General features: G+C 40.8%; 1 protein-coding gene across 1 annotated transcript in view; it reads left to right on the top strand.

Annotated features, from left to right (window-relative positions):
- RAB15 (RAB15, member RAS oncogene family) overlaps positions 1-23,229 on the top strand; it is a 112,133-nt gene that overhangs the window by 26,286 nt on the left and 62,618 nt on the right. Inside the window, exons 2-3 of the mRNA XM_089680264.1 lie at positions 3,888-3,948; positions 16,517-16,577. Of these exons, the coding sequence (XP_089536390.1) occupies positions 3,888-3,948; positions 16,517-16,577 (122 nt within the window). The remainder of the gene's footprint in view (positions 1-3,887; positions 3,949-16,516; positions 16,578-23,229) is intronic.

Genomic DNA, 23,229 nt, shown 5'->3' with positions numbered 1-23,229 from the left:
GGATCCTCGAGTCATAGCAGTGGATGCTCTAGTAACTCTGTGGAGTCAGTTCAACCTGATCTATTCCTTTTCCCCTCTGAAACACCTTCTTTGCCTGCTTTCTAGGATCAAGATGGAGAGCAATCCAGTAATTTTCATTGCACTAAACTGACCCCGCAGGACATGGTACTCAGAGCTTGTCAGACTCCTAGCAAACTCTTGGTGGACCCTTCCAGATCACCGCAGATCTTTTGTCTGAAGGACAGGTTTACCACCCTGCTTCTCGGTCGCTGATTTTAATGGCCTAGCTGTTGAAGCCCTCGTACCTTAAAGAACTCCAAGAAAATGAATTAACTCTAAGTCAAAAATCCTATTAATCTGGATTGTCACCAGAACAGATGTAAAGGAAAGATTTTCCAGGGTGGTGATTTGTTCTGGTGCCAACTGTCTAAGAGGGGGTTTCCCATAGTTTGTACAGATTTTCTTTTACCTCTGGCTGTGTCAATGGGACAGGAAGTGAAGAAAATACTCCCCATCTGTCTTCTGTCCAAAGCTAAAAATGTTTTGACTTTAGATGCATTAGACTGTAAAGCGACCCATAGATGGGTCACTTTATTTTGTTCAAAAAGTATCTTGATTCCCCCATATACACTTGACTCGATTGAGGCATTGTGCTTTGACAGTGGGGAGACTTCCCCACCTGTAGGATGCACTGATCAGCGCTGATCGAGCTGGGGAAATCTGACAGGCTGGTTGTACAGAAGTCAATTGGTAGATTGACATCTGTAAAACTAACCTGCCCATACATGGATCAGCAGGGAACGTCGACAAATTTCTGTCTATGTATGGCCGGCTTAAGCTTGTGAGGGCAGTGCTCTCTTTCCATTTATTTCTTGTTATTGTTACGTGTTGCTATGTATTAGCCTTTGGAACATTGAATGCATTATAACACTTGTATTACTCTCCTTTGCTTTATCCAGTACTTTGTGTAGGGCCATGAAAGATGATGGTGCTTTATAAATATATAGCAATTATTGTTTTCAGATTTCAGTCAAAATACACCACACCAGTATATTCCTGAAGCCAAATTCCCATTGTCCTCAGATCCTGCTGGAAGGGTTTTAAGTATGGTTGGGAGCCTCCTGACATCAATTTAATGGTATATTTTTATTAATGCTGAAAGGTCTGGATGCGCCATTGTCAGGATTCATGTAAATCACTGGTGTTACTGGAGGGGAATATTTCACCAGGCTGAAGAATGTTCAAGTTCTAAGAAATGTTCTCAAGGGTATCTTCTATCACCAGTGTTCAGTATTTATTATGTGGAGTAACTGTATTTCTAAATTAATTAACTCTCTTTAAAGAACCAATCTCTTCAAAACTTACAGTTTTCATAATGTTGGAGAGTTAAGTAGACCCTGTCAGGTCTCTCAAAGTTTAAATTCAGCCATCCCCTGAAATAGAAGAGAGTGAGCTCAATTCACATAGTTATTTTCCTCTTTAAAATCTGAGATAAAATGGTTCATAGCATTTTTCAAACATTTTTAGCAATTCAGAACTAAATTTGCTACTAAAATAATAATGTGAGGTATTTATCTCATGAAACCATTCATTCTTTTATCTCATCACAAGATATCCAGTGGAAGGGATACAGTGGAGAAGGATTAGAACCAATATCAGTTTTTATTGCTAATAAAGAAGTAAAATAGTTAAAACCGTAGAAATATGCCAACTCACTAAGTCAGTGTGATCCCTGCAACATATGTATTAAAGTGTTACTAAAACCAGGACCCTGCATTCACTATATCTGGTCTCCCACAGTTCACAGAACATGGAAATGCAATCATTTTAGTAAATATAAACTGCTAAATATCTTTTCTCATGAGATATTCTTTAGTGAATTGAGCCCAGTATATACTCATCACTGTGGTGGTCTATTTCTCCTCTGTTACAGTACTGCAGCTTTGTAAATCCTCCTCAACATTCAACACTCTGCAGTGCAAAGGGGGTCAGAAAAATTAACCAACATTTTTTAAATTTTTGCATTTGTTTGCAAGTGAAAGTTAAACTCCAGACAAACAGCCAAATATACACATGAAATAGGAAGCTGTTCTACGTGACAAAAGGACATTACACAGCTCTGCCACACCTCACCATCCTTTCTGGCAGGAGAGGGTACTGCATTTTTCTTTGCTGCTGTATCACTTTCACTTGCAGGTCTCCTCCCCACTGCTATCTTGTGACTGGACAGTAAAAGGAAAAGTGGCACGATAATGAGTTTATCTCTCTGTCAGTCAGCTCCTATCAGCTTAATGCCTTGTACTGAAAACACCTGATTGGCTTCCTGTGCTGCGTCTTCTCCTCCTTTTTTTGAGCTCTGCTATACAGGGCTGGGAGAGGCTGTTACATGTCAAACTGAGGAGGTACATACAGCGACTGCATTAAAAAAAAAAAATTGCAGTGCTGCATCTTCCCATGGACTGCAGTGGGCTGCCCATGGGAAGATATCCCACTCTCCCTATATAATTTTAAATGTATCATATATTATGAAGAATGTAAATAGAGTAGGGGACCACCTAAAACACCAAACTGAAGAGGAATATAGCCAGGTGCTATCATAGGGAAATCTCAACACCAAACTTCATTTTCAGGTAAAATGTATCATTTTTAGGTGGAAGACCTTTTAAACAAATCTACACGCATACACTATAATGCCAAACATATTGGAACGCCCCTCCAAATCATTGGATTCAGGTGTTCAAATCACCTCTATGACTACAGATGTATAAAATCAAGCACCTAGGCATGCAGACTGCTTCTACAAACATTTCTGATAGAATGGGTCACTCTCAGGAGTTCAGTGTTGACCAAGTGTGGTACCGTGATAGGTTGCTACCTGTGCAATAAGTCCATCTGTGAAATTTCCATGCTGCTAAATATTCCACAGTCACCTGTTAGTGGTATTATAACAAAGTGGAAGCAACTGGGAACAACAGCAACTCAGCCACGAAGTGGTAGGCCACGTAAAATGGCAGAGCGTGGTCAGCGAATACTTAAGGGCACTGTGCGCATAAGTCAACAACTGTCTGCAGAGTCAATAGCTAAAGACCTCCAAATTTCATGTGGCCTTTAGATTAGCTCAACCACAGTGCACAGAGAGCTTCATGGAATGGGTTTCCATGGCCGAGCAGCTGCATCCAAGTTTTACATCACCAAGTACAATGCAAAGTGTTGGATGCCGTGGTGTAGAGCACGCCACCACTGGACTCTAGAGACAAGTGTAAAGTTTGGTGGAGGGGGGATTATGGTGTGGGGTTGTTTTTCAGCAATTGAGCTTGGCCCCTTAGTTCCAGTGAAAGGAACTCTTAAGGCATCAGCATACCAAGACATTTTGGACAATTTCATGGTCCCAACTTTGTGGGAACAGTTTGGGGATGGCCCCTTCCTGTTCCAACATGACTGCGCACCAGTGCACAAAGCAAGTTCTATAAAGACATTTATAAATGAGTTTGGGGTGGAGGAACTTGACTGGCCTGAACAGAGTCCTAACTTCAACCCGATAGAACACCTTTTGGATGAATTAGAGCGGAGAATGCCAGCCAAGCCTTCCTTTGCGACATCAGTGCCTGACCTCACAAATGCTCTTCTGGAAGAATGGTCAAACATTCCCATAGACACACTCCTAAACCTTGTGGACAGCCTTCCCAGAAGAGTTGAAGCTGTTATAGCTGCAAGGGTGGGCCAACTCAATATTGAACCCTACTAAGCCTGGCATGTCATTATAGTTCATGTGCGTGTAAAGGCAGGCGTCCCAATACTTTTGGCAATATAGTGTATATATGTATGTATGAATATATTATACTGCAATTTGTTACAATAATTACATCCTTTTTTTTTCTTTTCTCCAGGAGTGGATTTTAAAATGAAGACAATAGACGTTGATGGAATCAAAGTGCGGATACAGATCTGGTAAGTGCGGTTATAATTAATTCTACACAGCTAAGGCACCAATCTGTAGGTATAGGTAGTATTTTAGTTATTGTAAATTCTATTAATTTAGTAGTCATTTGGTATATTTTGCCATATTATGAACTGATGTCCCTTCCTATTGTGTAGTGAGGGCACCTTTGTATTCCTGTGTTTGAATTCTTTATAGTAACTTTGTCGCTAGAATAAACAAATATAATAAAAAAAACCTATCCTGGAAAGAAAAGGGTAACACTTGGGTGCCCTGTCACCTGTGCTGCCATTCTTTGCTCCTTTGCAAAGCTATGCTGGCTGAAGAACCTTCTGAATTTGACACTTCCAGGAGTGTCAGATGCATGGTTCTCTCTCTGCATGCTGTGGTTTCATCCAGTAGCCCTTACATTACTACTGTGTCCTGTAATAGCTAACAAGGCAGCAGATGAAACAATGCTGCACAGTGGGGGACCAGCCGTCAGACACACACGGAAGTCTAGTTGATGCAGAAGACTTTTTAGCAAGTAAAGATCGATAGTGGGACAGCCAAGTCCCTTACTTTTTTTTTTTTTATTTTACAGGCTGGGCTATTTTTGTTTTTATTTAGTTGCATAGTTGCTATAAAACCTACTTAGTTTGGCGCCATTGATTCACGTTTATCCACGGGGCCAGTGTTCTTTTATGCTCAATTATTATCATAAAACTGTTATCAGCCTTGCTGGAATTGGTATAAAGAATAATGATGATAAATTATGGTACAGATATCTTTCCTAAGGGAAATGCTGTTCTAGATCCCCTTCATCACTGAATGCAAATAGAAAGGAAAGCACACTATTATACAGACATAAACACTATGGTACTTATTCTCCTTTTGAATGAAAGTTGCTGTGGTGTATTAAGAATCCTTGATTTTAAACCAAGTGCTTCAATGAAACACTGCCATGGCAAAACTGAAACATGTAGGATCTAGTGATGAATGCATTATTAATATGTACAAGCCAGCATTTATAAAATGTAACTTACACTCTATTATTAATATAAGAGTGAGGAGCACAGCATAGTCAAAGCATCCCTTCAATGCTGACCTCATTTCTGAAGATCTTGGTAATTTGGCATGTGGTCTGTATTTGAACTTGATGATAAAAATTCGAAATTCCTGAAAAAGACCAAGTGTCTTAGGCCTTTGGATATGTGCCCTTTCCAAAAGTACTGAGTGATATGTTTGTATTAACATTTGTATATAGTTGCACTTTAAAACAATATTGGATGCAGGGTGCTTTCACTGTTGACCTGAATTTTATTTTCAAAGAATCGCTTCTTGTAATGCATGAGCAATACATGACCACTTTCCAAGTATTTAGTGTGTATAAGGTCTGGGCTACTGCTCAACCAAATTTTACGTTCAATTTAAAGCAATCAGTTGCTATGACTGTGGTAATTTGCTTCTACAAGATGTGCTACCTGGCAGCAATTACAAACCATTTGTCAAGCATGATTGTGGCATTGTGCAATCATATGCAATTAGCTATGTATTTGTGTTCCCATGTACCATGTTTTATTGGAGCCCATTACCACTGCCATAAAGGTAGAACAATTCTGCATTCATTCTCAGCTTAATCAAGACAAACCGGTGGCAAGTAATTTTACTGGCACTGTTTCCAATAAAATTCTTTTTATATATACTTAGCTGCTGTGATGGTTTATCTTGGCTGTTGAAGTAAAATGCGATCTCAGAGGACTGCAGAGCATTGCATACCCAGTTGTGACTTGGTTATTTAATGGTAAAGATTGTTTTTTGAATTTGAAATGCTGTTCCCAAACGTTTTACTATAGACGCTCCTTAACTCCTTAAGCCCTGTTCACACTGTTGCGACTTTTCATGCGATTTGACCGTTCAAATCGCATCTAATGATCAGCAATGGAACCGTTCTAATTGGTGCGAATCCGACGAAGATTTGAAAAGTAGTTCCTGCACTACTTTTGCCGATTTCAGGTGCAATTTTCATAGGCATCTGTGCATGAAGTCACAAAGATGGCGGGGGTGTGGAGAGATAGGCACGTTTTATCACATATGATGGGAATGTCCAAAGATACAAATATTCTGGAGAGAAGTGGTACACCAAATTAGAAAGATTACGGAAATTGATATTAGTCTGGACCCTGGAACCTGCCTCTTACATAATACAGAAATAGCAGTAAATAAATATAAAGAATCAGGAATATATTTTCTAAATGCAGCCAAGGGATTGATTCCAACATTTTGGCGTCAAGTAGAAGCTCCAAAAAAACAAGACTGGATAGTTAGAATGGACCATATTGTAAGATTAGAGAAACTGTTTTATGCCCAGGAAGATGGTATGGGGATATATCAGGTGAAATGGAAAAAATGGGAAGAGTTTAGATCAAGTGTGAATGGACGAGAGTAAGGCCTCTCTTTTTCTTGCCCCCTTATGATGAGAGCATGATTTAGAGCCTCTTTTTTCTCTTGCCAAAGAGCGGTGGATGTAGGGTGGGGTGGGAGGTTAGGGTGGGGGGGGGGTGACTATGGAGCTGCTAGTGGGGGGGTTGGGAGAAATAAGGAAAATATGGGAAATTAATGTTCAAATTAGATACTGTTGTTATATGAATGTAGAGAATTTATATTGTGGATTTTAAATTTCCTAATATTTTGAAAATCAATAAATATTTAAAAAAAAAAAAAAGTCACACTTGAAGTTACACTGCCATCCAACTTTGAAATTGTGCGATTTTAAGTGGATTTCAAAGTCGGATCCAGTGTGAACCAAGGCCAAAATAATAATTGAACATATTACCATATCCAACCAGAATGTTTTTGTTTAGTTTTAGACATGAGGACAGCACATATTTCTCTCCAGTTTTTATTGCTGTCCATGACCTTCTGGGGAAATTTAATTTCTCTTCCTGTCCCCCCCCCAACAACAGGACAAGAAATGATAGGTGCAGTTTTCATTGATTGACAGTAATAAAAATCTTATAGAGGTTCTAATCCTTTCTGCCTTTTACCAAAAATGCAGTTTGTTACTGTTCATGTTCTATCCCTTCTCCACTTCGTCCAAAACTTAAAAACAATTGTGTGGCTACACTTAGGCTTTAAAGGAGGGAAAAATGTTCTCTATGGTACAGTTATTTATTGACATTGAAGATAATTTTAATTTAAATTATTGCCCCTGGAAATCAGGGACAGTCAAGGTCAGCTATGAGCTAGATATGCTTTAGATAATTATATGTCTATTTCCAGATGTTTATGGCCAGTAAACCATAACACCTACCTGTATAGCCAAAAGTATTTGGACACTCTTCCAAATATTTTTCAGGTATTTCCAGCAAAAGGCACTGTTAATGCTACAGCATGCAAAGACATTTCAGAACAATGTGCACTTACAATTTTTAGTCAACAGTTTTACAAAGTCTAACCACCTGATATTGAGTGGCTATGTCTTTTGCCACCAAAACAGCCCTGATCCATCGAGGCATTGATGTGACAAAACCTCTAAAGCTATCTGGTACGAAGCCATCAGTAACAGATCCTTTATGTTCTGTAAGTTGCAAGGTGGGGCTTCATGGTCTGGACTTGTTTTTCCAGCACATCCCACAGATGCTTTATTGGATTGAGATCTGAAGAATTTGGAGGCCAAGTCAACATGTCAAACATTTTATTTTGTTTATTAAACCATTCTTGAACAATTTTTGCAGTGAGGTAGGGCACAATTTCCTGCTGAAAGAGGTCACTACCATCAGGAAATACCATTTCCATGAGTGGGTGTACTTGATCAATAACTGTTTATGTAGGTGGTATGTGTCAAGTAACATCTGCATGAATGTCAGTACCCAAGGTTTCCCAAAAGAACATTGCCCAAAGCATCACATTGCCTCCACTGACTTTCCTTCTTCCCATACTGTACACTGGTGACATCTCTTCCCTAGGTAAGCATAACACACACACCTGGCCATCCACATGATGTAAAAGAAAATGTGATTTATCAGGTTATGCCATCTTCTGCCATTGCTCTGTGGTCCAGTTTGGATGCTCACATGCCCATTGTAGGCAATTTTTGCAATGGACCCGGGTCAGCATGGGCTACACAGTCCCAACAATTTGAAATGCCCTTTTTATCTGCTTTCAAAACATCAACTTCAGGGACAATATGTTTACTTGCTACCTAATATATCCCACTGACTTTCATTTGCCATTGTCATGAGATAATGTTATTCACTTAACCTGTCAGTGGTTCTAAAAGAAAAAAAATTATATATGCACACACACTATACTGCCAAACGTATTGGGATGTCTGCCTTTACACGCACCTGATCTTTAATGGCATCCCAGTCTTAGTCCATAGGGTTCAATATTGAGTTGGCCCGCCCTTTTCAGCTATAACAGCTTCAACTCTTCTGGGAAGGCTGTCCACAAGGTGTCTATGGGAATGTTTGACCATTCTTCCAGAAGCACATTTGTGAGATCAGGCACTGATGACAGACGAGAAGGCCTGGCTTTCAGTCTCCGCTCTAATTCATCCCAAAGGTGTTCTATTGAGTTGAGGTCAGGACTCTCTGAAAGCAAATTAAGTTCCTCCACCCCAAACTCTCTCATCTATGTCTTTATGGACCTTGCTTTGTGCAGTGGTGCACAATCATGTTGGAACAGGAAAGGGCCATCCCAAAACTGTTCCCACAAAGTTGGGAGCATTGAATTGTCCAATATGTCTTGGTATGCCGATACCTTAAGAGTTCCCTTCACTGGAACTAAGGGGCCAAGCCCAACCCCTGAAAAACAACCCCAAACCATAACCCCCCACCAAACTTTACACTTGGCACAATGCAATCAAGCAAGTACTGTTCTCTTGGCAACCGCCAAGCCCAGACACGTCCATCAGATTGCCAGACAGAGAATCGTGATTCATCACTCCAGAGAACACATCTCCACTGCTCTAGAGTCCAGTTGTGGCGTGCTTTACACCACTGCATCCGACGCTTTGCATTTCACTTGGTGATATAAGGCTTAGACACAGCAGCTTGGACATGGAAAACCTTTCCATGAAGCTCTGTTGTGCTAATCTGAAGACTACACAAAGTTTAAAGGTTTTTAGCTATTGACTCTGTAGACAGTTGGCGACTTCTGTGCACTGTGCGCTTCAGCATGCGCTGACCCCGCTCTGTAATTTTACGTCTACCACTTCATGGCTGAGTTGCTGCTGTTCCCAGTTGCTCCCCCTTTGTTATAATACCGCTATCATTCAATCTTGGAATATTTAGTAGCAAGGAAACCTATCATGGTACCACGCTTGAATTCACTGAGCTACATTCATTCACAAATGTTTGTAGAAGCAGTCTGCATTCCTAGATGCTTGATTTTATATACCTGTGTCCATGGAGGTGATTGGAACACATGAATCCAATGATTTGGAGGGGTGTTCTAATACTTTTGTCTATATTGTGTGTGTGTATGTGTGTGTGCGTATATATGTACTGTATGTGTTTACAAGTGATAGTTGTGAGCAGAGGGCCTGAGCCAGAGGTGGTGGAGTTCTTTCAAGTTCCAGTGGAAAAAAGCCCTGGGCAGCAGACATACAGTATTTGCCTTTGGTCAAGTGTAAGATTACCAGTCACCAAGCATTTGTAATAATCTAAATCTCTGCTCTAGACTTGCTATAGCAGTACAGCCTCAACTTACATACATGAATTGAAATTTGGCTGGTTCAGCAGGGACTGCATGAATTTTGATCCATGTATGGGCAGGCTGCTTGTACAAAAGTTGATCCACCAATTGACTTCTGTACAACTGCCCTGTCTGCAGTGGTGTATTTAGGTTTTGTGCTGCCCTAGGCAACACAAACATTGCCCCCCCCCCCCTCGCCTGACATTGACCAACAATACCCCTGCCCCCCCCCCCCACCCGGAGAGGAAACCACTCACCTTTACAACTCTGGACATCCCTGGGAACGAGAGTTGGGCTCTGCATACACGATCAAGCAGTCTGCAGCCTCTTTCGGCTCCCCCCTGATCCCCATGTCGCAAGAGTCACTTCTTGCAGGGGACAGTGCTGCCCCCTGAAAAATTCCGCCCTAGGCAACTGCCTTGTTTGCCTTGTGGTAAATACACCCCTGCCTGTCAGATGTTTATTGCTCTATCAGCTCCGCCGGCTATAGCCAGCAGCACTGATCAGTGTCTCCCCGCTTTCAGAATAAAATAGCTCAGCAGCCAGGGTTCCCTCATCCACTTTTACTTGTGGATGGGGGAATCAAGTAAGTTTGAATTGTCTAAAGCCAGCCTTATTCTTTACTTAACTTTTATGATTTACTTTTATTATTTGCTTGTAGGCTCACTCTGTCAGAGCAGAATTGTTAGGTAATTAGAGCATCCTTTCTTCTGCCTGAGATCAGTGCTGATATGAAATACACAGAAAGCTGTCATATAACTGAGATGCTGTCAGGATTACACAGAAAGAAGTAACACCTCCTTTTTAATAATAGATTTAAACTCCAACAGCACAGAACATCAGTTATCAGCCCTTAACCTGGGGCAGGAGAAAGGTCACTTCTGTGTGGGCCCTACATCCTGACACTTGGTTTACACGTTTGCTCAGGGGGAGAATATAATTAAATTGCAGCACACACATCTATCCCTGAGGGGCTGGACTGCAATAATATAACAGTTTACGGGTCTAGATTCAGATCCTTACAGATGCCCTTTCCAGAGCTTTGTTAGTAATGCAACCCAGTTAGGGAATCTCACACATTGATGGGTTAATATGGTATAAAAAATGCTTCCAGACATTCGGGCTACAGTAAGAGGATTTATTTAACACAGTACTGAAGCCATCATGGTTCAAGAAGTTTTAATACACAGTTTTAAAAGCTATTATATTGACTGTGAAGCCACATATTTGCATTTTTAAATCAGGTAAAAACAAATCAAAAGGAAACTACTGGACTTTCAAAAAACATTTGTACTAAAGTATGACTTTATGTATAGCCAAAACTAACAAGTTTTCATAGAGAAGAGAATGATTAAAATTCCATCAGTTTTTTTTTTTTTTTGCTCTCCTGTTGGGAAGATTTCCTTATACTATTTAACTAAGCCTTAATTGTAAATCATCATTTTTGGCAAATAACAAATCTATACTGAACAAGGGTGTGTTTCCTTGCGCACCATCTGGCCAATTGATGAATCTAAAATATAACCTTAATTCAAATATATAAAAAATGTATGCTCAGCTGTAATTACGTAGTGACCTATTTTAATTCTTTATACTCTTGACGAAGCTCTGTTTTCTGAAACAAAACATGTAGAGTTTTTTTGTTTTCTTTGGGTCTTTCTTTGGGAGCACTTTTTGAGTGCACGTGGTATTCACTCCTCTCTCCCCCCCCCCCCTTTTTGGAGAGGTCTGTACTGCATTTTACAGTGCATCATTTGCATTCCTCAAGACAGTGAGGTATTTTTGAGTGGATATGGTGATGTATGGGGCTTTTCCATGAGAGGCTGACATTTAAGCCTGTGGATGAGTGTACCCTTACTACATATCTGTAGCAAGATAGATTATACTATTCAATTAGTATGTCCATGGGGTAACTCCATTTCCTTAACAGAGATTATATATTCAATCTGATAGGTTTATGATCACACTACAGTACCTCCTTGTATGCCATCACTTCATGTAAAACGGTATGGTATATGATTTTGGTCTGGTGTTATCAACCATTTGGATGTAAGGTAAACAATTGCAATGGTATTTGGTTATATTGTTGTGCGCAGTTCATTCCACTGCAATAGGCATTAATTGCAGATGAGCATACATTTTTTATATATTTGAATAAAGGTTATATTTTAGATTCATCAATTGGCCAGATGGTGCGTAGTGAAACGTACCCTTGTTCAGTATAGATTTAAGATTTCCTTATAGTTTGTGTCATGGTGTCTCAACAGGAAGTGAGAGGATATATCTACAATGTGAGGAGAACTTCCCTCCCAGACAGTTGTCAGCGCAGCAAATTTCTCACCTTTTTGTTCTACTGAGAATTGTCCAATTTTCAGTCTTCATGACCCGGGATAATCAAGAGCAAGAAAGTGGGTTAATTTACTCAATATATACACCCTTCATCACTCTATTCAAAGCTAAGAAAAAAAATAGTATTAGCTACAGTATATATGCATTTCATAGAAAAATATTAGGCAAACAGCTCATCAAGAGGTTTGTAATATGAGATAGTATCAAAAAGTTTCAAGGCTAGTTTTGTAACATGCCAACAGATGGCAGCACAAGGCTGCATGCACAATCACAGGGAGCACCGACCTTCATAAGTCAGTGTGCCAAAAGACATTGTCCTGTGTACATCGGGAGCTGTGCAACTGGTGCTATTCTGACCATGTGCATTACCTGCAATTTCATCAAGGACAGCAAGTTAGAACAAACAGCAAACATAAAATTCTGCGTGCAACTCCCAAGTTTCGTCATTGGTAAAGATCCTCAACATGAAGGATGGGTTATCCATGGCATGTTGACGGAGTTCTTGGCAGACTTTGACACGGTATTCCTTCTGCTCCTGGGTCAGCAGCCAGGGGACAAATTTGGCAGCAACATGGCGCATGCTCAAATTACATGTGAGGTTTGCCTGAATTGTTCCATATGACACATCGACACTGGCAGCAGTGTTGTGAATGGTTCTCCATCGATCATCATGCACAAGTTGCTGAATGGTTTTGACATTTTCAGGGGTTGAGCTAGTTGAAGGTCCTTCTGATCTCTCGTCGTCCTCCAGCCAGGGCTGGTGTAAGGATTTTTGTCTACTCAGGCGAAGATGCATTTTGCCGCCCCCCTTTCCCCACCATTCTCCTGCCACCCCTCCCCTCCACCATATCCTTTCACTGTCTACAGCTCAGCTGGTACCTCCTTCATGTTGTGCCTGTAATGTGATGGGATGCAGCATGAAGGATGTCACACACCATTGATAAAAATGGAAACCCCCCCACCCTGATCACATGATCACACCTGCTCAGATACCCTGCTCTGATCATACCTCCTCAGATACCCTTCAACCCTGATCACATCTCCAGATACCCCCACCCTGATCACATGATTACACGTCTCAAGATCCCTCCACCCTGGTCACACCCGAGATACCCCTACTCCAATAATCCCCTCCAGCTACCCCCCCCACCCTGATCACACTTCCCAAGATCCTCCCCACTTTCATCACACCCCCTAGGGATCCCCCATTTTGATCACACCCCTCAGAGACCTCCCACCCTGCTTACCCCTCCCTAGATAACTCCACTGTGATCATACTCTCCAGATACCTCCACCCTGATCACCCCATCTACTTACCCCAGTCTGATCACCCCCCAGTTACTTCTCCCCTAAGACATCCCCAGATACCCCCCTCCTTCATCACACACACCTTGAGTTTACTAATCCCTCAGATCTCACAAGTCCTGCGGCTCCTCCCAGTCTTGTGGCTCCTCCTCCAGATGATGTCGGTGGAGGAAGTTGCGGCACACCAGGGCCAAAAGGATTAGCTGAGTCTGGGGCAGGCATGAGGAGATCAGCACCTGGACCTCTGGTGGCAGGGGCAGCTGCAGTAAACTGCAAGGAGCTTCCACCACCCTGACCTCCATTTCCACCGGCAGCCCCCCTTGCCTGACTCCTCCTGCACAGCTGGGCACACACCTCCATCCGGCCTGGCAGTGGGACCAATGCTCCGTCCTCCTCTGTATCATTTCACCCCGCCTGCCTATTGCTCTCTCCAGCTCTCTCATTCTGACAGAAGTCTACTAAACTGCAGGCAAACTTCCACACTGCGCCCTCTCTCCTATGGGGTTTTGATTTGCCTGCTAGGGGAAAGTTATCCAATGCTAGGGGTTTTGATTTGCCTGCTAGGGGAAAGGCAACATATCATCTACCTTGATGTGAATATCCCTGAAAATACAGCTCAGGTACATATATATTTTTATACCTACACTGTTTACTCTTAAATCAACAGCAGCAGGCTCTTTTTTTTTTAAAAAAAGGCTTACTGTTCTGGGAGTTTACGCTCTCATGAGATATTGGAACAGATGGCTAAAACCTAAGAAGACAACATAAATTCAGCATTTCATATGGCAAAGACAATCAGCTTTGTCATACTGTAAATGCAAAACCAATTTTTTAAATGCTTTAGGACAGCTACGCTACACAGCAATAATGAAAGTGAACCATTCTCTGAAGAATTTTGAATCCAAGTGATAATGTGGGTAGTTTAGTGGGAAAAATTATGCCTAAATGTGGACTAAGGTAGGAACTTTGTCAGGGAGCCCCTACTGTAAAAGTTTTCAAGAGATATACATGGCAGCCAGTGATATAGAACACCTATAGCTTAAACTTTTACTTCTGAATGGACTGCCCTATTGACAAAGTCAAATTTCTCTTGGGGGTTTAAATTTCCCAATGTTACATTATATTGTTACATAGTTAGTCTGGCTGAAAAAAGACAAAAGTCCATCTAGTTCAACCAAAAAAAAAAGTTATAATCCTATGCCCACAGTTGATCCAGAGGAAGGCAAGAAAAACCCAGCAAAGCAAAGCCCCAATTTGCTCCTGCAGGGAAAAAATTCCTTCCTGATCCCCCGAGAGGCAATCAGATATTCCCTGGATCAACTTTACCTATAAATGTTAGTATCCAGTTATATTCTGTGTATCTAAGAAAGAATCCAGGCCTTTTATAAAGCAATCCACTGAGCTGGCTAGAACCAACTCTTGAGGGAGTCTATTCCACATTTTCACAGCTCTCACTGTGAAGAAACCTTTCCGTGTTTGGAGATTACATTTCTTTTCCTCCAGATGTAAAGAGTGCCCCCTTGTCCTCTATGATGACCTCAGGGTAAATAACTCTACACCGCGTTCACTATATGAACCACTGATGTATTTATACATGTTGATCATATCCCCCTTAATCTCCTCTTCTCAAGAGAGAATAAATTCCATTCCTCTAATCTTTACTCATAGCTGAGCTCCTCCATGCCTCTTATCAGTTTCGATGGCCTTCTCTGCACTTTCTCTAGTTCCCCAATGTTTTTTTTTGTGAATTGGTGCCCAAAACTGAACTGCATATTGTCTGCATATTGTCTAATGAAAAAGATCCAAGATGACTTAAAGCCCAACTCTGGGAAACCAAAAAACTATTCCTTGCAGTGGGGCTGTACCTACACTGCAAGGGTTAACTGCTTGTTTAGAAATTGTTAAAAAAAATGTGCTTACCTGATCCTCTGCACTGGCTAGACCTGTCGCTGCAGCATCTTTTCCCCTATGCTCTATGGTATAAGGTCTCAACATTATTTACACTAATGCAGGGTCCATAGACCTGCACTGGGCGCAACGATGCTGAGGGACAGTCCACTGCTGGAACACCATTTGCTGAGAAGCACAGAATCAGATAAGTTAAAGTTCTTCTCTTGACTAGACTAAACAAGAAATTAAAGTATATGTGAATCCTTGCCTTGTTAAACAACCCATTCAGTTTAAAGTAGAAATTAAATGCAAAACAGTTGTGTATTTGTTAAAAGAAAAACAAACTTTATTAATACCTTTTTTTTAATAAGTGATCACATAATCTCTTTTCTGTTTTCAACTGCAAGGGCTAAGAGAGCTAGAGGTGGCGAAACAGCAGTACACTGATCTTGTCAGTGAATGGCAGTGCAGAAGGGGGGTGAGGTGTCGGCACAAGTCTGACCATTGGAGGAGAGGCAGACTGTTTTCCCAGCACAGTCAGAAAACTGACCATGCTGGGATCTATGTGCTTTTGTGTCTAGTGTGATCAGTTTGAAAAAGGAAAGCAGGGGGACTGGAAGGGCTTCTGTTAGAAACCATGGGGTCCCATACAGCCAACCTAACATGACCCTCTCCCCCAATTACTGGAACAAATCCCCTGTATGGCTGTCTCTGCAGCAGCAGAAAGCCAGTGGGAAGGAGAGCAGAAAGAAGCCAGCTCTCAGCTGCTGCAAAGAGAGCCATACTGGAGATCACTTCCACTAATTGCCTCCCCGCCATGTCAATCACCCTCCCTGCCCATATTCGATTCACCCAGCTGCCTGGGCCATCCTTGCTGGCCTGGGCCCCGTACAGCAGGACTGGTGGTACCTCCTTATCCGCAGCCCTGGAGACTGGCAGGTGTTTCATGGTTGCCTGTAGCTGGCCAACTAACCTGCTGGATGTCAGTATGCATGCAGAGGTCTGGAATAACCGTTTTCGTGCAGCACAGGGAATGCTCACAGTGTGGAAAATCAAATATACAGGAAGGCTGATTCTCATCTGTGCTCTAATATCTGTCTAGACTGAGCACCAAGATGAAAAAAAATCAATTTCTATGCATATCCATTGTTTGTGCCAAGACATCCAGCGTGTAAAGCCGTATGGCTTAGGGTGAAAGTATCTGATTTACCATAATGTCATCTTAGGATCTCGGCAGGGTTTGAAGAGCTGACATAATAATACCCATCTTACACGCTTCAGTAACTGACACTTTTATACATCTGTTATTTAATCTGTTAACCAAGAAGCATTTTGTTTTGTTGTTTTGTTTTATAGGGATACGGCTGGGCAGGAAAGGTACCAGACAATAACCAAGCAGTACTACAGAAGGGCACAGGTAAATGTTACCCCAAATTTTTTAGGATTTTAATGTTTTTGTGCTAACTGCCCACAGATTATTTTCTGTTATCCCAGTATTTGGTGAATGCTCCTAGTTGAATTGCCTAAAAACTCTTGCTTCCCTGTGTTTGAGTTTTCAGCTGCCTCCACTTGCAGTAGCCTTCAAAAGATGGTCAGGTCTCATACATGGTACTTGAAGGGACATTGCCAGGCCTGGGTACCTCATGCAGGCAGTGCAGGGACAAAGTCCACTGGCTTCCAGTGCCAAAAGGCCAAACTGCTCGGCCTGCATCTCCTCTCATCTCTCTCCTGCACTTCAGATTTGGTATGTTATGTTCAGCTCTAAGCTGGCTTGTGGCGCCTCTCCCTTCACATTAAACCATAGTGCCCAGGGCAGCCGCCCCTCCTGCCCACCCCTTTTTTCCTCGTGTATGCAGGTGCCTTGAAATGTAGGTATTTGATCACCAAATGTTGACAATGCAGTGGGATGACATTACCATAGTGTTAGATTTACCATCGGACACAGTGAGCATGTGTTTATAGGCAGCAGAGGCAAAAGGGAACTTTTCCCTGTATAACTGTTTGCCACACATTTTTTTTCTCATGAGCAATAGGAATAATCATCATCGCATAATCATAATATTCTAAACCTGTAGGCGTCATGCACACTGCCACTTTTTGAGTGTCAGATGTTTTTTTTTGTGCCTTTAAACTCCCCTCCATGTTAGCACATGTTCTTGCACACATAGGCGTTTGCAAGCGTTTAGAGGCAGAAACAAAACAACACAAAAAAATGTTTTATGAGCGTTATTAGGTCTTCTCTGACGTCAGAGGTGCAGTCTCATGTGGCCCATAAGAGACTTCACAGGTCATGTGACTGGGCTTGGGTGGGAAACTGAACTGGGTTAACTTGGCAATCTATCCACATGACATGCTTATTATAGACTATCTTTCCGCATGACATGCTCTTTCCACACCAGTCATTCTCCAGGGGCCTTTCTCTAGAATAGTGTCTGCATGAGTGGCTACATGAGAAATTCTCTTGGACAGTTTTGCCAGGCCATTCTCTTCACATGGCAGACAGTCCTTCGGGCAGTTTCTCTCTCTAGGACATTCCTACTAGACTGTTGTCTTTACATGCCAGGCTCTTTCAGGACAACCACTTTTCAAGGCAGGTTCTCAACACTGCAGTCTCTTTCAGTAGATCAGTTATTTTTACAACCATCATTTTATTATAGCTTTCATTCGTACATTTTTAAGCATCCTGGATATTTGATGCAAAAAATGTAATTGTGATATGGATGGTATTATCAAAAAGTTAGTATTCTTTTGATTTTTGATCATTTTTTTCTTATATTATTAGGATTAGGTTTACTTTAAAGGTTAGGTATAGGAGTATAGCGAAAACAAAGAAAAAAAAGGTCTAAATAATCACATCTAATCACCGGATGCAAGGAAGAACAGGGCAGGGGGGCATTTTCCCTTTGAGTCAGTACAGATAATGTATGGTGGTCTAGTGGTCCTGAGTGCATTCAGACCACAGTTAGAGTGAGAGCTGCAGTTATTGACAGCGGGCAATCATTGTATATCCTATCTGCTCCCTGTTCACAAATGATTACAGCAAGAGTGAGACTTTCTATTACTTTCCTTAGTAAATTACTGATATCCCAATAATAGGTTTCTCATTGCCTGTTCAAATTATTTGACTCGAGGAAGTGAAGAGTCTAGGGCCTTTGCATCTCTATTGTGGACCAGGGACATGGTTTGCTTGGCAGTTGTTAAAAAAAGCTACATGAACAAAAACACAGCCAATGCACATACAAACAAAATACATTACATACTGTATAATACATTTACTGTGCACCTTCAAAATGTGTTAGACCATGAAACTTGACAGGGTTGTTTAGGCACCAGGGTTCCCATAGGATAAATACATGACTGCCTAATGCAGACCAAAGCTTAGTTTAGTACAAATGTTGGCTTTGGGTGAATGCATTTCAGGTGCATTTGAACCCAAAACCAATATTTTTAGATATTGTAGCTAAAAATTCCGGCAGCTTAGTTTAAAAAAAAAAAAATTAAAATGAAAACTGCCAACACATCTAAACACTAGAAGCTGCTATATTATACATTTTTGGTTTTGGATATTCAGGAAATTTCAACACAATAAACAGTTGCAGGAGAGAGATTATAGATGACATTCTTGGTGTTACAGTGAATTGTTTGCTAAAGGAGCCTAATTTACTTCCATACCACAAGCGTAGTCCTGCCCCCAACCAAAGGTGACTGAGGTGAACCCTAACTATGTAGACCCCAGATCAAAGGTGATCCAGGTGAACACTAATTGTGTAGGCCCGAGGGTAGCCTTCTGAAGCACCAGTGACCTTCGGCTTTAGAGCTCCAAGACAACTTAAAGCCAGGGTTCTAAGGTAAAGATAACAAGACAACCGCCTTGGGCAACAAACTTGCTGAAGAATGTCCATCATCTACAATTCAAAAAATGTTTTCTTTGTAATCTGCATGAATCTACGAACTGATTAACAACTTTGGGACCAAAAATATATACTAGCATGCAAAATAATGGGAAACACCTTTTTTGTGACTAAACCGCTGCTCTCAAAAAGTACTACTTTCTTTTGTGTTGGTCTCTCATGTTAGATTTTATAATGTGTTAATTTAGGTGTCTGTGTGTAGTAATCATTGCATGTTTAGGATCACCATAGTATAGCAGTTTTGATATAATGGGAATTTTAAATAACATAGCAAACATAATAATTATAGTGATTTACAAATAGGCATGTATTGTTTACTTGTTGGAATGTAGCTCCAAAATGAAACAGAAATATTAAGAGGCTGCATCTGAAGATGCTGCCTTCAGTACAGTAATTGGCCTGCAGTAACCTGAAGCAGTATAGTTATCCTAATTGTCTGCTATGGCTCGGAAAATGTTATCTGTAACAGTACTAGCGAGTCTGTTATTGGGGGCATCAGACCTTCGTTAAATTGTGCTGGTGGGAGTCATGACCCATTTCTTGCAGGTTGTGCTTGTTTTAGCTGAGCATTTTCCTCCTTTGTACCAGAGAATGGCATATAGTATAACAACATCAAGTTTTAAAACTCATTTTATCATTGTAATGACCACTCTTCTAAAATGCCCACATTTCTACAACCAAGACAGTGTTTGAAGGTTATAAGTATTTGCCACAAAAGCAAATCAGAAATATTGGAAGATTATCTGAGATATAAAGCTTTTCCCCCTTCTGTGCTTTTATTACTGCAATGTTGCAAATAGTAAAAATTAAAACAACAAGAAATAAGTAGGGGGTAAAGATAAGAACAATAAGAATGGCTGTTTGGAGAACTGCTGAACAATTAAAAGAAAATATTAATGCAGGTAAAAAAAGAAGATCCAAGCATTCTAATCAGTTATATAGGTGTCTAACCTGCGGCCCTGGGGTTACATATGGCTCTTTGGCACCTAACTTGTAGGCCTTGTAGACCGTAGTCTGTGTTTTGGTGTTTACTCAGATTAGTGAAGGAAACCTTCTTTAGAGAGACCTATTTGTGAAATCGATACTTTTATTTCTTTCACACAATCTTACCTTTTGCATGCTGCCCATCCTTTTTCAACCATCAGTTTTTTTTCCTTCAATCTTGTATAATAGATCTGATGCTGAGGAAAATAGCAAATGTGACACAAGTAATTACTGAAAGGCCACAACTGTGGAAGCAACAATTTTTAGCAGTCTAATAACATGTCCCAAGTCTAAAGCTGGCCATGCTTGTATAGATTTTTGTTCAAGAATTTTTGTTTCAAGAATATTCTTTTGATTTTCTAATTGTTAGTGGGGTCAAATCGATGTTTGTTTTCGACCGCAGTGACAGGAACATTTGAACGGGCAGGAAGGAAAACTTTTCTCAATCAAATGAATTTTCGGACAGTATATATGGTGATCATTCAGAAATTACATTAATTTTAAACTTGAATGTTAAAAGCAAAAGACAATTTTTGAACAACATTCGTCCATTCACTGAATGTTCAAAGAATGTTCGTACGACTTTTCGTATGAATATTCTCGGCCGAAGATGGACAGCTTACAACTCAAAACACATAAGTTTCCCCACACACTTACCAGCTGGCCAGCAAAAAAATCAATAAAATACACAGTGTATTTTAATATACAGAGTTTTTTATTGCATATATTTGCAAATATGCAGTTTGTGAAAGACACACTGCCTCATCAAGGCCCCTCTGTGAAGGGTGGTCCCTAACACTAATCTATGGGAGCCTCCATGTTGAAGCATGTATAGCAGGACGTAACTTATGCCTTAACCACTTGCTGCACACAGCAATTTTGAAACTTTTCCCAACATGTTAAAATCAGCGTTTTTTTGCTAGAAAATGACTTAGAACCACCAAACATTATATATTTGCTGAAAGCAAAGTTCTTGAAGAACACAATGGCCATTGTGCAACATAGAAAATTGCAACAATATATGCGCAGTCATTTATCAAACGCAAGACCTACGTGTGCATTTGCATTTGTGCATAACCATGGGGAGATAGGAGTACTTTCATTTTTTTATTTATTTTATTTAATTGTATTTTTTTACTCATTTAATTTGTTTTGGGGGCAGTGACAGGTACAGATGACAGGTACTCTTTATTTAGAGATCAGGGGTCTATAAGACCCCTGTTCTCTCTTCTACCCTCCAAGGCAGCCAATCAAACACAGATCCATTTGATTGGCTGCTTGTGAACTGAAACTGGAATTTACAAATTCCTTGTTGCTTCCAGCTTCATTCATCACAGAGGAGAGGGAGGAACAAATATTCCTCCTTCTCCTTTGTTTGCAGCCATCCTGAACAGTAGTGCAGCTGCAGCCATGATACTGGTATACTGCTTCCTCCTGGGGCCATATATATATTCGACCTCTGCAATGGAAATGGTCAAAGGTCTGAGGACACATCAGAGGCCCAGCACAGCGTGATGGCATCTGAAGATCCCTATTGTCCTCATGCCCAATACAGCTTGAGTTATGTTATGGACTTCCCAGAGAGGCCTTGATGAGGCAGCATGACTTCCACATATACAGTATTTGCAAATTTGAGCAAATTAATCCTATGTTCTTAACTCATATTTTAAAATGGTGTTTTTTGGGTTTTTTTGCTGGCTAGCTGGTGAGTGTGCCTGAAAATTTTTGTGTTGTGTTTGTTCAGTAAAAAGCCTCATCTGTGTGCATCTTACTTTAAAATCTAGTTATATCTAGTTATTAGCAATAACGCAGGAATAAATGCAACTAGCACTAAAAAGTACTGCAGCTGGGAAAAGTCCAGGTCCAGATGGATACACTGTGAGGTATTATAAAAAATATAAAGAACTATTAGTACCCAAATTGAGGATATATATGAAGGCATTGGGGGGAGGATGGAAATGAGGAGGGAATCCCTACAAGCACATGTAGTTCTCATACATAAGGAAGGTAAAGAATCTAAAGATGTTACTCACTGTTCAAGTTATAGACCGATTTCCTTATTAAACACAGATACTAAATTATTTGCAAAAGTTCTGGCAAACAGGTTGAAAGATCTAGTACAAAAATAGAAAAAGATGCAGCGCTTCATATTAGGAAATAGACATGACATAAAATGGAAATAAAAAAGGGTGAATAGAAGTCTAAAAAGTGCAACGTGGTATTCGTGGTTCCTTAGATGGTTGTTTGAAATAACGTGACTTCCGTGGATCATGGAGAGTGAGTATATAATGTACTAACCAGATAGCACATGTTAATGTGCATAGGAGTGAATAAGACCTACTCCAGAAGGTATTCTGGAAAAACCGGAACTCTGCACAAAGGTGATGTCGTCAGGTGGGGTAGAATCACCAGATGTCATCCGACCAGCACAGGTATCCTCATTCCAGTGTGATGTATTATTACCACATAAGGTGCATCGTGCGATAAGGACTTCGGCCACCAGGGGGATCAGGCACATGGGTGTACGTATCCTACCATGGATCACCTTAATGAGGGGTGGGGGGCTCGCAGGTTCCAAAAGAATGAGCCCAGAGAGAAAAAAGCTCCAATAGTGTAGTATTTATTGTAACAGCAGGAGTAACAATTAACAGCAAGTATAAAATCGTGGAAGCAAGAAAGCAACTAACACTTACATCCAGATATGGTAAGGTAGCATATAGGTCATGGATCCATGTACAGGGGGGTCTCCCAAAAAAAGGTTGAAAGATCTAATGCCGGAATGGATACACATAGATCAAGTGGGCTTCGTTCCAGGGAGAGAGGGTAGAGATAATGGACTGAGATCTCTATTTATCATACAAAAAGGCAGGAAAGAGAAAACCCCCACGTTGGTAATCTCGACTGATGCTGAAACGGCATTTGATAGAGTAGATTGGGGATATATGATGGACACATTGTAAGTATTGGGGATAGTACATAGAATGAGAGAATGGATAAGGAAACTATATAGTCAACCCTCTGCAGGAATCATGGTTGACGGGGAATTATCAGAGTATTTTGGGATGCTAAATGGAACAAGACAAGGATGCCCTCTGTCTCCACTTCTATATGTTTTGTCACTGGAATCTCTATTGGCTACAATAAGGATCAATATAGATATAAAGGGAATATGGA

The sequence above is a fragment of the Staurois parvus genome, unplaced genomic scaffold (genome assembly GCF_062004578.1).
Source record: "Staurois parvus isolate SC_StPar_1 unplaced genomic scaffold, SC_StPar_1.0 ptg000237l, whole genome shotgun sequence".
NCBI lineage: Eukaryota > Metazoa > Chordata > Amphibia > Anura > Ranidae > Staurois > Staurois parvus.
The sequence above is the reverse complement of the archived record's forward strand: the minus strand, read 5'-3'. Positions and strand labels throughout refer to the sequence as shown.